General features: G+C 33.7%; 1 protein-coding gene across 3 annotated transcripts; it reads left to right on the top strand.

Annotated features, from left to right (window-relative positions):
- The first annotated feature begins 10 nt into the window (after window positions 1-10).
- On the top strand, window positions 11-4,795 carry LOC134661995 (uncharacterized). Of its 3 annotated transcripts, none has more exons than XM_063518230.1 (3): window positions 11-1,012; window positions 1,130-1,196; window positions 1,549-4,795. In XM_063518230.1, exon 3 carries the CDS (start codon window positions 1,796-1,798, stop codon window positions 4,472-4,474), a length of 2,679 nt encoding a protein of 892 aa, XP_063374300.1. In that variant the 5' UTR covers window positions 11-1,012; window positions 1,130-1,196; window positions 1,549-1,795; the 3' UTR covers window positions 4,475-4,795. The 3 variants fall into 2 exon arrangements, with proteins under 3 accessions (XP_063374300.1, XP_063374302.1, XP_063374299.1); XM_063518229.1 differs by lacking the exon at window positions 11-1,012 and having other exon boundaries at window positions 1,024-1,196.
- Window positions 4,796-18,907: the final 14,112 nt, after the last annotated feature.

Below are 18,907 nucleotides of genomic sequence, written 5' to 3'. Positions count from 1 at the left end.
TATATACGGATCAAAGATTTTTTTGATTGATGGCACAGAAATAGAAGACAATGAAGCTCTCAAAGAACTCCAAAATGAGGTTATACTTATAGGGGATAACTGGAAACCTGATCAAAGCGATAATCAAAGTCGCACAGCAACAGCGTCTACAATCACTGCTCCTAATTCACCAACAACAAGCATAATTAGCAATAACAGCGACACAAGCATAAATAGCTTTGCGTTTGACATTCCCTATAACAAACTTCCATCGTCGCTTTTGACAAAATTAAATGATTGTAAACCGATTTCTAATACCGAAGTCAACACTATCGTGAGAACTGTAACAGATGAACTCTTCCAGGAAACAAAAGCATCAAGATCAGCTTACAGAGTGGTTGCACGAGATTTGTGTGACAAATATCCACAGCTTTATGACAGAGATGCTGATACAAACGAACTCATAGGAACAGGCTACCACACCATTTTTAAAAAAGTTGAAGAGAGAGTTCATTATCTACAAAGGCCGAATAAAATGGATACCTTAGGATCAAGAAAGAAATCTCGAGTCGTTAAAAATTTGAGTGCTGGCTGCAAAGAATGGCAACCCAGTGATCCTGGTAATGTGGATCTTGAAACTTTAGATTCTAAAAAGGACTGGCTAAAATCGGTTTCTTCCATAAAGGAAAGAGATGAATCAAAAGTTGAATTCTACATGAACGAGACCTATGCACAGCAAAGGATATTTCTGAACTCAGCACCTGCCGTAACACATATTCTTAACGAATGGCCAGTATTGTTAGAGGAGAAATATATGATTTCGCATTTTGATCGTCTTTGTGCCTTGAATTCTGGCCAGTGTATGGATGCATTTCAAAATAAAACGACGGCATTGAATGAGCGGTTGAAAACTTTGATCACGAAGAAAAAAAATAAGACATGCACTGTTAATGACAATAACTTGAATTGTAACCTACAGATGGTTGCAACTTATTTCAATGAAGATATAAAACTCATATACCAAGCACATGAGGTATCTATATATATATATATATATATATTTCATTCATAATCCATTTTCTTCCGGATGTGGTTCCATTCTAAATATAGTAGTTCCATTTACTAATCTTATTAACTTTTTCTTTTCCAGAAACCATTAACCAGGGTTCAAGTTGCAGAGCTACCCGAAATAGCTGCGCCTAACATTGTATTTTTAGGTGAGACTTAATTATTATTACAATGATAAAATGCCTTACCTGCGAAGCACCACACTGTATGTTTCATATAATTTATAATATGAAACATACAGTGTTAAAACGTAAATGTATTGAATAAACCTGTGGCCCTAGTGAAAAAGGGTACAAGTGTCGCGCAGCTTAGTTTTAAAAGGGGCATAAGTGTTGCATGGAACTTATACCCTTTTAAAACTGCGCTGCCCGAGACTTGTACACTTACTCACTAGTAGTGCCACTTAACGTAATACGATAAATTATTTTATTTGAGGAGGAGGTATAAAATTTGGGAGCCTATTATATTTCCTGTTTTAACCATTTTGTTTTTTGCCCACAGATAATGAAAATATATATTACTTGCTGGTAGAAAAAACGATTGTTAGCGAAACTGCGAGTCTGTCTACGTCGTTACAACTACTGATGGCGGCTTACTTCAACTTGAATATGGAATATCCAGTGCACTGTCAAAACACATTGGAATTTCTTCAAAGGTTTGTGTTTAAAATAAACCCTAAAGAAGGAAGTAAAGTCCGTAAAGGACGCACGCTGAATAAAGTGATTAGTTTAATCAGTAAAATCCAGTAATGGCATTTACATGCGGTTATTGTGGCGAGAATTTCTCCACAGTAATTTCGTACAATAACCATCAAAAAAGTCACAGGTTCTGTAAAAATGTAAAATTTCCGTGTGTTGATCCTTTGTGTAAGAGTGTTTTCAATAATTATGAGTCTTTTAGAAATCACAATTTTAGATTGCATCAGCCTGGGACTAGTACTGATAGTCCACGAGTTGACATTAATTCAACCTATTCTAAGTGTACAGAATGTAATCAGAGAATATTGTTAAAAAATGTCGAATACCATTCAAGAACTCATGATATTCAATCCGGAAAAGCAGTAACTTGTCCATATAATCTTTCATCTGAAACAACTTCATGTGGTTCGTCTACTTTTACTAGTATACCATCATTAAAAAGTCATGTGTATCGCAATCATTTTAACTCTGTTTCGAATTTGACAGATCAAGATTTTTTAAACCCGAGTAGCCTAGATCACGTTCAGCCTACTACTAGCGATATTCAAGATTGTAATATGTCTGACGATTTAGAAGTCAATACGGATCTTAATAACGAAACTGATTTGTTATTTTTGAAACCATTGCTGTTACTTTTACTCAAGTTAGAGGCACGAAATTTTCTTTCTCAAGATGCTATTTGCAGTGTGGTAGAAGGTTATTCAGATGTCCATGAAAATTCTTTGAAAAATATTAAAATTAAATGTCTACATGCTCTTGAAACTTATCCAGATTCTAAAGAAGCTATGGAGAAACATGTTTTCAATTCGACATATGAAGATAGTATGAATGGCAGTTGGTCTAAAAAGTTGACAAGCAAGTACTTAAGATTTAAACTTTACTCGGAACTTTGTAACATTGTGTTACCAATTTCTATAATGTTAGGTAGAAACAATTTTAACAAAATGTGTTCCTTACAATATATACCAATCATAGACACCATTAGAACGTGGTTTGCAGATAAGACATTTCTTGAACAATTTCAAAACCCAAAAAATAAAGTAAATGATGTTTTAAAAGATATAACATGTGGCTCAAAAATGTGTAATAACGAATTCATAAATAATCCAAACACATTAAAAATAATACTGTATCAAGACGCCTTTGAAGTTTGTAATCCCTTGGGATCATCTAAGATCAAACATAAAATACTAGGAGTTTACATGACGCTGGTAAATGTTTTTCCTTATAATAGGTCTAAAATAGATAACATGAAACTGGTATTATTGTGCAAGGAAAAACATTTAAAAGAGTTCGGTCATGATAAAATTTTTGGTAAATTAACGGAAGACCTTAGAAGCTTAGAAACACGTGGAGTGTATATTAAAGAGTGTAATCAAATTATTTATGGCACTCTTCTGACAATAATTGGTGACAATTTGGGAAGTCATACCATTGGTGGTTTTGTTGAAAACTTTAATGTAAAATATTTTTGCAGGTTTTGTTTAATTGAGAAAGAACCTTTTGCGCAAAATCCAATACTGTTAGGAAAAAAAAGAACTATTGAAGACTATAACGAAGACGTAAAAATCTCTAACCAATTACATGAGGATGGTAGTTCATCGGTTCATAATCGAGGGGTTAAACAGGACTCCGTTTTTAACCAAATCGAAAACTATCATGTCATTGACGGTTTGCCTCCGTGTTTAGGACATGATTTATTTGAGGGTGTTGTGCAATTTGACATCGCTTTAGCTATCAACTATTTCATCAATAACAAAAGCTTTACGCCAAATTTTTTAAACATGAAAATGGAACGTTTGTCGAAAATGGAAAAAAAAAGTGTGCCACCACCCTTTAAAGCTGGCTCTGTTAAAATAGGGGGTCAAGCTCTTGAAAACTGGCATTTTCTAAATTATTTGCCGCTAATTTTATTAAACTCTGTAAATATTCACGACCCTGTCTGGCAAATGATAATAAAGTTGCGGGAAATAGCACAACTTATTTGCGCATATGAGATATCTATTGGTCAAACAGCTTTATTATCATCTGGCACAAAAGAATATTTAATACTTAGGAAACAGTTATTCCCTAATACTCCGCTAAGACCTAAACATCACTACCTATTACACTATGGTGAATTGACGAGAATTCATGGACCGTTGATCTATTCTTGGACGCTTAGATTTGAAAGCAAACATAGGTTTTTCAAAAACGTTGTCCGACACCTTCCAAATTTTGTCAATATCACACTTTCACTATCAAATCGTCATCAACTACACGAGGGTTATCTTTCTCAGGGTATTCGGTATGATACCAAATTATTTTCCAAACATTCTCGTGTACACAGAATCGACGAACTACCATCAAGCGTTAGGTGCTTGATTTCTAACACCACCCCTGGAACAATCCTCTCGGCTTCGCAAATAGGTTACAGGGGGATAAATTATGCAACAGGCGATTACCTTCTCTATAAACATGAAGAAAACGTACTGAATTTCCTTGAAGTAGAGATGATTCTATTTAGTGATACGTATGAAAATCCATATTTCATTGGATGTAATCATAAATTTCAATATAATTCAGAAATAGGCTTATGCCAAAAGCTTTTTACACCTCAATCAGATCTTAATGAAAAAAAAATATGTAGTGACTACCAAAGCTTGCTACATTTTAACACTTATAAAACACATATTATTGACAATTGCCATTTTATATGTCTGCATCATGCTTATTTAGATTTGCTTTAGAAACTTCTAGCTAGGTTTATCGAGTTTCAGTCGCAAGATCAATGTGTGACAAAATTCACGAATTGGACCAATTATTAATAGGTAGTATACTTTTTTTGTACCAGAGTATCTGATTGTACCCTTTTGAAATAAACAAATTAATTATGCCTTCAAATGTCCGTTAATTTGCCAAATAATTTATTACAATAGACTTCCGAACACTTTGGAACCTTGGTTTCGCTCAATAGTCTCTTTAATACGGTTAGTAGTAGTAGTAGTTAGTGACAAAATTAAATGATTGTAAACCGATTTCTAATGCCGAAGTCAACGCTATCGTGAGAACTGTATAACAGATTAAAGGTTTCGTCACACAGGCGCGTTTTCAGGGCGGGGCGTGAGCTTGGCGCGCCGCTTTTACATATAAAACGCTCACGCCCCGCCCTGAAAACGCGCCTGTGTGACGGAACCTGAACTCTTCCAAGAATCAAAAGTAACACCAAGATCAGCTTGCAGAGTGATTGCACGGGATTTGTGTGACAAATTTTCACAACTTTATGACAGAGATGCTGATACAAAAAAACTAATAGTAGGAGATCCCACATATGGTCGACCTTTACCAATCTGTCTGACGGATGAAAGCATGAAAATATGAAAAAAAATATGTTCCAGAACATAAATTAATAGGGTTACCTAAAGAAATACGGTCAAGGCTATTTTTAATTTCATGTATTACAGCACGCTACATTTATACTATACTATTTTTACTGTTTTTATAAGTATTGAATTCTAACAATATTTAGGTGGTAACTACTTACTGGGAATAAAATTCCACCAAGCCGAGTTAGTGGTAACTAGTGGGATTTTTTTTCCCAGTAGTTACCAGTGGTAAAAGGTGGAAAAAAAATCCCAGTAGTTACCACTGGTAATAACTTGGTGGTATGTAGTGAGTTTTTTAAGCACTATTTTCATGTTTTTTTTTGAAAACCCTATTTATTTTAAAACTCATATCAAATATCATCTTACAACACTGGTATCAAACGAAAAAACAAGAAAAAAAATGTATGTAACCCTATATCGAACTAATCGTTTAGAAAAAAAAAACGGTTTTTCCTTCTAACTTTTGAACCATCTGTCCAAATAATATGAAAAAAATGAAAATAGTGTTTAAAAAACTAAATCAAATAAAATTAAAACAAACTTGATCAGTTAAGCCGTTTATGAGTTATCGCTAAAAGTCTTCCCTTCTTATTTTAATTAAAAGCCTGGCAACCCTTATTTCTGACCGGATTTTCGCAGGCAACCCTGTTTACTTTCCATTGAAACTTATTTCGTTCGTCAGACAAATCGGTGAAATTTGCCGAAAATTTTTTTTTTCAAAAATTTTATTAAAATTAGCCTTGACCATATTTCTTTAGGTAACCCTATTTATTTATGTTCTGGAACATATTTTCTTTCATATTTTCATAGTTTCATCCGTCAGACAGATTGGTGAAGGTCGACTATACAGGGTGATCAATCCAAATGGGTCAGTATAAGTCAGAAACTATGAGAGATAGCGAAATCTGTTCTTAGGAACCATGGCTTCGATTTTAGATTTAATAATAATGGCATTCAATTTTTTTTTAATCTATCACACATATCCGGGATTCGAACATGGTCAATATTCTTGTTGTTTGTTTGTATGGCAACTTTTAAACGATGCGTAATAGGTGGGGGGTGCTTATACAGGTTGATCAATCCAAATGGGTCAGTATAATTCAGAAACTATGAGAGATAGCGAAATCTGTTCTTAGGAACCATGCGGCGAGCCTGGGGGCCCAAAATTAGCATGTCAAAAAAAACATTTTGGATAAATCTAAAATGGCGGCGGACACGGGCAAAGTCAAATTACCAAGTAGGTTAAGCGAGCCCGAAGGGCCAGCTTCAGGCCGGGAGGCTGAAAGCCGACCCCGGCAGACAGCCGAAGGCCCGGAGCCTCCACCCCGACTCCCAAAACGCGACGCTCAATAGGAAAAGTGTTGGGTCGTGTTTAAGGCTCCGGGCTAAGGCCTTCGGACTCGCTTAACCTACTTGGAGATTATTTGACTTTGCCCGTGTCCGCCGCCATTTTGGATTTTTTCAAACAAAAATTTTGACATGGTAATCTTGGGCCCCTAGGCTCGCCGCATGCCAAATCTCAGTGCGCTCGTACCAACTTGAAAAAATTAAAAAAAATGTCGGCCATTTTGATTTTTTTTTATGTAGTTTGTTTTGTCTCGGGGCCCTATATGATATTTGGTCGAGCACCTCCCACCTTATCACGCATCGTTTAAAAGTTGCCATACAAACAAACAACAAGAATATTGACCATGTTCGAATCCCGGTTATGTATGATAGATAAAAAAAAAATTGAATGCCATTATTATTAAATCTAAAATCGAAGCCATGGTTCCTAAGAACAGATTTCGCTATCTCTCATAGTTTCTGACTTCTCCATACTGACCCATTTGGATTGATCACCCTGTATATGTGGGATCTTAGACCATAATAGGAACAGGCTACCACACTATTATTAACACACATAGGTTTCCGTTATAGGGGTTTATATACCTATACAGGGTGATTTCGGGGTCGTGGAGCAAGAGAGCCAGACATCATACAGAATCCAAAGATGAGCTTTTTGATGTTGTTAATTATTGTTTTTCACCAATAATGATGATGATTTTCCAGATGACAAGTAGGAAAAAACATTTTTGCATACAAGTTGGTGACCCTACTCAATGTGACATCTTGTCGCTTTCCATACAGCGTATGTCAAAAGTCATAGGGTGACCATAATTACTTAGTATAACAATAATTTTACTTGAAAAATAAGAATAATTAAAGTAATTATCTTTTAATCAAATACTACCATACGATAATGTGGATCATTTACAGAGTCACAAAAAGTGGTTCTGGATCACGACCCTGAAATCACCCTGTATATATTTTTGAAAAATGACTTCATAGTTGATATAGTACACACATCTGTACACTCTTTTTTAAAGAACATATTTTTCCTAATTTATTTTCGTGTCGAGTAGTACATACCCATCAATAATAATTTATTAGGCACTATATATTTTACGTGCTACTTAAAAGACTCATAATTATAAACATATATATGACTCATAATTATAAATATATTGTAAGGCATATCTTCGTCTAAAAAATCGTTGCTTCAAGCATCACTGGGCCATTCCTTGCAGCCCGTACTCATTATTTCGATGATTTGAATTCTTTCTTGATCCTATAAGATAAGGTATCGTCACTTGTCACGTAATACTACCTCTCTTCAATATTTTATTAGGGCTTTGTACGTAATGAACTATTGATGTAACGGATAGTTGTTTGGCCCGATCCCGAATACTGGATGTACGGCCTGACGATCGGCCGAATATTCGGTCTGCGGCCGGCGGAAATACACCTACATTTCTGTTTTTCAGGTGCGCATTTGTGCAGTTTTCGACCTGTTTTGTAGTGAACTTTCGCGCGGACTCATTTCTAGGTTCGAAATAAGTGCGCGAGCAAGTGAGTGGAATGTTTAAATTGTTCTTCCATAAATGATTCCGTCAAGTTATGTTGGGTTATTCCCACTAGGTACCACCAAGTTCTTACCAGTGGTAACTACTGAGAATTTTTCCCCCACCTTTTACCACTGGTAACTACTGGGAAAAATATTTCTCCGTATATAGTTACCACCAACTCGGTTTGGTGAAACACTAATCAATTTATAATAATTGATTAAAACATAAATTTACTTAAAAATTGATGTTGATATTTGTATGGGAGAGTCAATTTTTTTTCGCCTTTGGTTCCATAGTAAAAGTTGTTCAGTATGACTTACATCCCCGTAAATTAATGCAGGTGACTATAAAAAAAACAACCTGTATTTTATACTGTACTTTTATTAGTATTTAACTCTAACAAAATTTTGGTGGTAACTACTGGGAAAAAAATTCCCAGTACATAGTTACCACTGTAAGAATTTGGTGGTAACTAGCGGGTATAACCCGTTATGTTCTAATGTATGGGGAAGAAAAACAATTACAGCCAGCGTTAAATGAACGTAGTATGATAGCATTGGGTATGGTGCTTTACGCACACTAGCGTCCCCTCCCCTACCCCTGACACAACCCCCCTTTTTAGCATGAAATATGTCCCGGTTGATGGTTTTTTTTTTAATTTTTTGAGGGAAGTATTAGAGTCTGGAAAAAAGTGTCAAGGTAAGAAATAATCCTTAATCAAATTTGTACAAAAAAAGTTACATGCAACTGTTTGGTAAGACTTACCATATTCATGTATTAACTTGTTGAAGTTGAATATATGTAACATAATAATACGTGATAGTACTGCAATGACAGGCGGTCTAGCATGAGTTGTGTTCTCGTGCGCGATTTTAAGTATGGACTCGCACGCGAGAACGCAACTCATGCTAGACGGTCAGAAATCGTATGGAGAAAACCAGCTTGTTGAACGGTAAAATTTTATCGAAGTTCATCTAGCTATAACATGAATATGGTGCACCATATCAACAAAATGAATAAAATACCTTTTTTGTTGAGAATTTAATAAGGGTTATTTCTTTTCAGGCGTTTTATTTGGAGGAAAAGTAGTGCCAGATGATGAAAGTACACAATCCTTTGTGCGCCTGTCGAAGAGCACGAGCAATTTGCATCTAACTCACAATTGCTTTACGCATAGTGTCGTATGTCTTCTACTTTTTGTACTCTGTCACAGAATAAATAATAGTACTACACTGTTCAATTACGCCTAGGTAAGTGTTAGGAAAAAGTAGAAGACTCAAGACACTATGCGTAAAGCAATTGTGAGTCAGGTGCAATTTGGCCTGGCACTTGGCACCTGGCACTACTTTTCCCCCGAATAAAACGCCTTGCTTTGTTATATTTGAATTAAATACATAATTAGCTATTATACCTATCACACCAAACACAGAGCTCTATAAATTGCACACCTTCAATTGATTTTACAACCCCTTTGTTTCCCATCCACTCCCGCACCCACCGCTGAAAAGCTGCCAGGCGCCCGGATTAATTAATAATGATGGTATGGCACACTAACTATAGGGATTTCGTTGCTCTATAAATTGCATACCTTTTTCCGTGGCTAGCTCTCCGGCTATAGTACGTGCGAAAATGCTTTGATTGTTTGATTTCAAGTAGTTTACAAATTAGTGTTAAGTTAATCTAAGTTAGATAAGTGTTTAACTCGCAATGTTGCTATAAAACTAATAAAATTCTGCGTGGTATGTGTGTTTATGCATGTAGATATGCATGTAGACGTGTGCTCTATCATTTTAGTGCAAGAACTTCAATAAATTTATTTCTTTGTAATTTTGTTTTTTATTAAATAACCTCCAAACTGTAAATTGCTTGTTGTTTGTATATTATGATAAAATTAACTGATAACTGATAAAATTAGTTCGTTTTACATGTTATTAGGCGATATTTCCTAAAGAATTCTATACAAATTTTGTACATTCACATGCTATCGATAATTCTCAGGATTTTGCTATTGGCAAGTTGGTATTTGTTTTCTTATGTATTTTAATAAATGCAGTCTGCAGACAGGCTGCATTAATTAATTACATAAAAAAAAACTAACTAATTAATAACTAAATCCGGAGAATTACCGTAAATGTACAGAATTTGTATTGAATTTTACAGAAAAATATCCCCTAATAACATGAAATATTACCTAATTTTACAGGTAATAATACACAAACAACAAGTAATTTTACCTTGCCCATATTTAAAATCACAGTTTTCTTATGTAAAAATACATAAATTGTATCATTAATATTACCGAATAAAATGGAAAAATACTCAAAAATCATTAAAAATACATAAAGTTTGTGGTTAATTCACATACGCAAACTGTAATAAAACACATAATAATTCTGTAATATTACTGAATAAAAAGTAAATATACTTAAAAAAACATTAACAATACATAAAGTTTGTGTAATTTTACAGACGAAATCTGTAACAAAATACATAATAATTTGGTAATATTCCCGAATAAAAAGGAAAAATACTTAAAAAAATCATTAATAATACATGTACTTTGTGTAAATTCACATACGAAATCTGTAATAAAACACATATTAATTCTGTGATATTACCAAATACAATGTAAATATACATAAAATATCATTAATAATACAAAAACCTAATGTATTTTTACATACGAAATCTGTATCAAAACACATAATAATTGTGTAATGTTACCGAATAAAAAGTAAAAATACTCAAAAAACATTAATAATACATGAAGTTGGTGTAATTTTACAGACGAAATCTGTAACAAAATACATAATAATTCGGTAATATTACTGAATAAAAAGTAAATATACTTAAAAAAACATTAACAATACATAAAGTTTGTGTAATTTTACAGACGAAATCTGTAACAAAATACATAATAATTCGGTAATATTCCCGAATAAAAAGGAAAAATACTTAAAAAAATCATTAATAATACATGTACTTTGTGTAAATTCACATACGAAATCTGTAATAAAACACATATTAATTCTGTGATATTACCAAATACAATGTAAATATACATAAAATATCATTAATAATACAAAAACCTAATGTATTTTTACATACGAAATCTGTATCAAAACACATAATAATTGTGTAATGTTACCGAATAAAAAGTAAAAATACTCAAAAAAACATTAATAATACATGAAGTTGGTGTAATTTTACAGACGAAATCTGTAACAAAATACATAATAATTCGGTAATATTACTGAATAAAATGTAATCATACATAAAAATCATTACTAATACACAAACTTTATGTATTTATACATACGAAATTTGTAACAAAACACATAATTACTCTGTAATATTACCGAAAAAAATGTAAAAGTACGTAAGTGAAATTTTACGTATATGTAAAATTACATACATGAAATTTTACAGATTATGTAAAATTACATAAGTGAGATTTTTACATATCTGACAGCATGATTATGTAAAATTACATAAATATAATTTTACATAACCGTCAATTTGTTTGATTATGTAAAATTACATAAATGTAAAATTACATAATAATGAAATCAGGTCGATATGTAAAATTACCTACGCCTTGTAAAATTACATAATTATGTAAAAATACAGAAAAGTTAGGGCAACGAAAGTTGCCCTAAAATTATGTAAAATTCCCTGAATATTTTTAACAGTGTAGCGAGATTATAATATGACGAGTGTTTACAATTTTACGGTGACGTATATACAATACAGATTTCAGCAGGTTATTGTTAGAAGGTAGCTGCCATTCCCGTCAGTTTCCCGATAAAGTAGATCTTTTTGGTGGAATACGCCAATAAACGGTTCAAAACATTACACACATACACTACATTGTACTAAAAATCCATTTGTATTATGTGACTGTTTGTGTTCTAAATAAATAAATAAAAAAACAACAACAATTAATGCGAGTGGTACATGAAAACCCTAGCCCAATTACCTTCTCTCAGAGCCTATAAAATTTTCAACAAAGCGTAATTGGTAGATCGAGTGGCTGATCGATGGTATCATCGTAATTGGCTCAGTAAACTTGGAGCGGAGGTATGTAATTATAGTCTAAATCAGAAAGGAATGTCAGAGATCTGAGTAGGAAGTCAAGAGGAAGCACCATCACGTTACGTTTCTTAAATCAAAAAGATTGGTTACAATTTATGTCGATGCGATCAGTGATAGGAACAAGGAAACATTGTTCTTCTGAAATGTTGGAGAAAGAGTTTTTGAGCTTTCACTTTATTTATAAATATTGCATTATGGTCAACCGTGTTTCAAACTAAACAAAATGTCTTAATTGTTCAACATACCTTATAATAAGAAAATTAATAATATAATGAAATGAATTACAATTATTAAAATTTACTTAAAATAACATATATACTGAAATTAACTATCGTCTATAAATTCATTTAACATTGTTTACCTGTTGCTAAATTAGGTATTTTACGAAAACTAGGTCAGTTTCATAGTTTTAATGGAAACATAGGTAGACAAGACGAATTTAGAAATCTGCGAACTTCAAACAATAATCTTAGCAAAATTCGCAACATGACACAATTGGGCAATTAAAGTGCATAAAATCAACAGAAACGAAACCACAACTAATCATTATTGCTATCGATACACTTGAGATGTGAGTAAGACGAATTCTCGATGGCTGTCGTAGCAATAGTTTACAAAAGGTCTTTGGGTTCTCATAGTTTTTAATGTCAATAGTCAAATAACGCCCGGAGCTTAGCGCTTATGACAGATTATATGTGACGTAATTAGTCCTGCGACCAACCTATTATTAACGTGCCTACATTAACACCTACGGACAGATGGCATTATGCATGAACTAACCACGATTTTTAATAGCTACTCGTGATGAGATGATATATTGCGTGATTTATATTTGGGTTTAATTCGAGGGCATTTATTATTCTTAATAGAAACACTCGCTGTGTCTATTTATTTGTTTGTTTGTCTTATCTAACCTAGCATGCGTGTAGATAATAATTACATTATATTCATATAGTAAATATATTGGAAACAAAATGAATAGGTAATTGAGTTCTAATATGAACAATTGTAAGTTTATTTAATTACACAAACGGGTCTACCGCGATATAATTTCATTGTTTTTACCTTTAATTCCGACGTTTCAGCTGAGTTGCACGCTCTGTGGTCACGGAAAGACTGACGTCCCAACAAATGTCAACGGAGATATTAATAAAACACCACTAAACTACCCAAAATTAGTTAATAAAAATGTTCGGGGTAGACAAAGAAATTGCAGCTACCCGTCAAAGTTTAATGTTTATTGTCCACGGCACGACACGCAACACTCACAGTATCCGCACACTGGTCCGAAGAGATATTCGCTGGTTTCAACATTTGAATCACTGATCCCCAAGTTGATAATTTGTACACGTCCTCTCGATTGAAATTTTTAGGGTGTTTTTTAATTTTAATCGCCTCTCTCACGATCCGCGGATAATAGTGTCGCTCGTTGGAGAGGACTTTGGGTTTATGTAGCTCAATCCAGTGATTCATTCCTGTTGTCAGCAAGTGCTCAGCTATTGCGGATTTGTTTACATGGCGATTTTTAACAGCCGCTATGTGTTCTTTCACCCTCTCTTGAACGCTGCGCTTAGTTTGGCCAATGTACGCACTTCCACAACTGCATTCTATGTTGTAGACACCCGGATTCTGGTACGGAATGACATCCTTTGGGCTGCGTACAAGACTTTCTACTTTAGATAACGGCGTGTATACAGTCTTAATGGAGAATTTCTTCAGTACTGATCCAACTTTGTCCGTTATCCCTTTCACATATGGCAAAAATATGTGTACAAAACGCGAGAGTTTAAAGTGTTAAATTGTAAGTTTATTTTATTGGAAATCTGGATAGTCACTGATATATCTTATAATCTAAATTATGACGCGACGCTTTAAACACCAGATTTTAGTGGACACTTCCAACGGTGTCCACCACTAGCTAAATAAAATTGTTGAAGGCCTCAAGATGTAACTTAATATTATACAGTATAACGAATATACATTTCTCCCTTCCGGCTTGATCATCATTCGCAAGTTATCATCCGTAATCACTTGTAAGAACGAAATAAGCACTACATCTTAAAACAGGCTTTTTAATTAAGTATACCATATTTGGTTAATTAGTTGTGCTGCAGGTAGCTTTATTTTTTACCGAGTCTTCAAAATTACAGGCTATTATTGTTTATATAAGCATCCCTTTCATCTTGATCCATCTATGTCCGTAACATCTTTGACATAACAGAGTTGTACCTTTAACGACATAAGAACAAGGAAAGTCCATATTAGTGTATCGGTTATATTTATTGTGTTGAACTTTCTCTTGCTAGAGACATAATCGCCATAATCGGCTTATTATTGTTATTGTTAAGGAACTTAGCCGCATAATGGACTTCTGTATCAAGGAGCTAGTCCATCTGAATCAATATAATATGTTAAAAGTAATTACGGAAGTAAATAGACAAAGGCAGTTATAGACTGAGCAATTTATCTGAATCAGAGTTTATAATATGGCAACAAAACAAACAAAGACCCTGTAATTTTTATACTACAAGTAAGTGTCAAATTAATATTTATAGTATAAATTTATAGACATATGTTGAATTTACATAATATTTGGCTGATCATAATATTTGGATTTCATAGTTAGTACGCCACGTAGGAGTCTAGTATTATTACGTAGGATATACGAAACCGGACACACTTAATCGATATTTTCTGCAGTCTTATTGCAGTATTGCAACCAAAAACACGCGTTTGCGTCAAGTGTTTGTATGGGATTTTGAATTTCCTAAACATGCCGCTTGGCGCGCTGTTCAAAATAACATAAAAAATAGACATAATGCAAACGCTCTTTACGCTATCGAATGAAATGTATACTAGGGGTTCAGATTGACGTGTGAACTCGCACGACGCACCCAATGTGAAGACCGCCATTCTTTCTTTTTTCGCATAATCAATGTGTCTTGCATCCATCGACGTAGACAAAAAGATGAGCGCCCCAGGCATTATCAATCAACTAAAAGAAAGATGATATAACATTTGACCGACAACGCAACATCTGACCCATCAGTCACAGCCAGCCATACCCAAATTTCAAACCGTCTTGCCTAAGTTAATAACGCTGAAAGAGAGCTTAGCTAGAAGAAGCTTAGCTTAAAATATAACTTCACTAGTACCTATAGGATACGCCATTCCAGTATTTCTATAGGTAAGTTGTAACACCTATAGCTAAAAAACTATTTTATTCAACATTTTAGGCCCCGTGGTTGCGGAGATAAAGGGGGGTGGTATATTTTCTTAAATGGTTTTTTTTTTAATTATTTTATTCTGAAATGTAAAATTATTCTTAATCCGATAGGACATGTAAGTGCTCGCTTGCTAAGCTTAATAAAATGATCTGGCCTTCAGTACGAATCCTTAACATAAACTTCAAACTATATTCGCACTATATCCATTTTCATTGCCACAATGTCAATATATACGCGGGCATATGGACACTTCGCAGTAACTTATGTATTATACTATACATATGGGTCATTCAAAGTCTTACAATATTCAGAAGTGCTATGATGGCCGTCTCTTTATCATTTGTCACCATGCCTGTCACTTTCTAACAACTATGTAAGTGCGAAAGTGACGCATGACATGACAGGTGATAAAAACACGACCATGATACCGTTGCAGAATAACTTATCGTACTCAGGTGCGTGATCTTGCTGAATTCTTCGAAAATCGTGGTACGATTGTTATCGAATTCCTTTTGCTCCAGCGGTATGAAGTTTGCCATCATTATAGGTCACGACCCTCGCAATATAAAAGTATACAATGTCTGCAATGCTTGCTATGTGAGCATTCGAATGGATATTTTACATCACATCACTTCGTTCTTAAATAAGATAATTACTATGTAATTTATGATTAATTTGCATCTCGTCTGATTTCAAAATTTACATCACAATATTTTTTTTTCATACAAATATTCGTAATGTTTTCCCTGGATTAACATAGGGAACGTTTTCCCTGGATTATTATCTAGTATAAACTATTGTATAGTTCGACCACGCACAATCAACGAACTTTATTAAAGTAAAATATGATGGCGGCAGCTTTCATCCTGCGCTCCATAGGTACAAAAACTATAAAAGTTTCATTATAAGAAAATTTTAACGTACCACTATGACCTTTACAAACGGTTTGGTTCAACAGTCCCTAAACAAAATGAAAGCCATAGGTAAAGTCACATACTTGCGATGCTAATATATGTACATACATAGTTAACCTGGGTTTATTTTATAAATTATTTATAGTATTGAGACCGATATACATTATACAGGATGGCCAAAATACGTTGATTTTTTTTTACGGCGGCACATTGTTGGTAAGTTTAACACACGTTTGCATTTGAGTATTAAAGCTAAAGGGGGATATTTTGAACATATTTTGTTTTGTTTTAGTTAAATGAATGTGGATTGAATTTTTAATGCCATGTTTTATAAAACGTGAAAGTAAGAAAATATTCCTAAAATATTTTTGTAAAGTTTGGGTCATGCTGTAGGTATGTCTGCACGCATTATCTTAAGAATGCTATGTTTTACAACTTGCCACTTTAGCGTTACATAAAGTACATGTTTTTACATCAAACTCAAGTTTTTACACCGTGTAAAATTAACATATATGCAACAGAATATTATGTACATAATCAAATCATAATGATGTTAGTCACAGTTGCTCGTTATTTTAACGGGATTCTGAAATATCGAATAACAATTTAGCACCTTCGTTAATACGATTTACCTACTTGCGAAATACCTGCAAATTTTTAATTGTTTATTAGGTAAACATTTTTAGACAACAGATAACTATTTTGATTATGAAATACAAATGCGTTTATTTCATTAGTAGTTAGTCCATCTTAAGTATAAAGAGTGCGGTAGATAAGTATCTAAGCAATATGCAAATACCTATTGTCAGTGCAATAATTTGTTATTGTACCAATTTTGTGTTATTGAAGAGAATAAGAAACTAATAATAAAAACAGAAACATTTTGTCTTAGGCGGAATCATTATACTTATTCCAAATAAGCAAATACCTGAGTACCTACAATAAGCTCAAAATTACGGCACAAAACTCTGACTGCGATACGCCTTTGCTCGCGTTTACTATGGCATGGCAATAATCGATTAACACAGACGCCTCGTGGCAGATGAGCTTGCATTGAATTCCGGTTTCAATTATTCAGTCACGACTTGATCTTGAATTAACTTGCATACCTTGCCTATATTTTATTATAAAGGTATTTCATTGTGGTATGTTAAGCTAAGCTTTTGTTATTGCACTTTTAAATATGTACTTATAGGGCTTATAGGGTTATTAGGGGTGCTTATAGGGTTATTTTTATTATTCATTGTAAATAGTGAATTGGATTGCAGGAAGAATTTTTATTATTGACGGTCAGTACGCGAGGACCAGCAACTATAACGCGTTTCAACGCAGAAAAGAGTGATCATGATAATTTTCAGTATAATAACGAGTAGGTACCTAACATTTATTTTGAGTGGGCACTTTTTATGTTATTTTATATGCATGGTCGTAATAATTAGTTTATATGTTAAGAAAATATACAAACTTATACCCAGCGACCGAGACAGATAATTCTACCTTATGTGTAAATAAATGTTATTTTTATTTTACCTACTACTTTGTCGGTGTGATTGACATATACCCCTAAATGCAGCATTTTAGTACAAAAAAAATGACAAGATGACATCAGAAAAACTAAGATTAATCTAACTTAATGTATAATGTTACTGCTACACTTTGTTTTGTCATAGTCGGTGCAGAGTTAACTTATATGGACTCTAGCAAAATCCTCAATCGCTTTCAATTTCTTCTATAAACTTGGAGACAGCAATGACATGCGCTCTAGACTTGTGGATAACATTATTCAGGCGCTGTATTAATAACTTACACCGTATACAGTGGGCTGTATTTACATCGAGCACTTTGCTATACCTTTCACGTAAGGCGTTATTGAGCGTTTGAGTCAGAGTTAATAGTCTGTAATTTCTACCTCCTTATTCATAAAACGTAGTCTCATAAACCTCTGGTAAATTTTGTCCCTTTATAAAATAATTATCAAAATGACGGAGAGGGACAAACGATTATCAAATGCAAAGAGTAGAAGTTCCTAAAATGTCATTCAATAGAAGTTGCTAACTATGTAAACAAACCGCCATACTAAAATTGACACTGAATGTCAATTTACTAGTAACTTTTGTTTACATAAAGTCCGTCAACCAAATCTTGTCAGTAGTAAAAGGCGGCAAATTTGAAAAATCGCGGGTTAGCAACACTGTGTTCAAATAATTCCAAAACGCGTGTCATCTGTGTTTTATCTGTGGAATGTGGACCGTGAATGACAGCCGTCACCTTATTTGTTTTCATTTGGTTTTCATTCTGAATCGTTTCTGTTTCAAGAGATATTTCTGCTGTCACCATTAAATACCAATACATTAAATAAGAATAAGCAAAGCTAAGGGGCCTACAATGTACAATCATGCTCGTTGATGGTAAACATTACTAAAAATTGAGGTTATGACAAGTATTGGAAGAACTCTTTCGAACTTTTAAGATTATGTTCAGTTTTTTTGTTTTAGGGTTAAAAGGCATAAATAAAATTAAAACCTATGCCTAAATCTATCCAACAAGACCATAAATTGTGTCCTGGAAACCGTCCATAGGCCCACATGTCTAATATTTTCAGCAATCAGTTGTGACTATTTACAAAGGTAAATCTTTTAAACAGTATTAAGAGCCTTGATTATATCGCCGTTC

This window comes from Cydia amplana, unplaced genomic scaffold, assembly GCF_948474715.1.
Source record: "Cydia amplana unplaced genomic scaffold, ilCydAmpl1.1 scaffold_38, whole genome shotgun sequence".
Classification (NCBI taxonomy): Eukaryota; Metazoa; Arthropoda; class Insecta; order Lepidoptera; family Tortricidae; genus Cydia; species Cydia amplana.
The sequence above is the reverse complement of the archived record's forward strand: the minus strand, read 5'-3'. Positions and strand labels throughout refer to the sequence as shown.

Coding starts and splice junctions, on each gene's coding strand:
- LOC134661995 (XM_063518230.1), top strand. CDS start 1,796: ATGGCATTTACATGCGGTTATTGTGGCGAGAATTTCTCCACAGTAATT.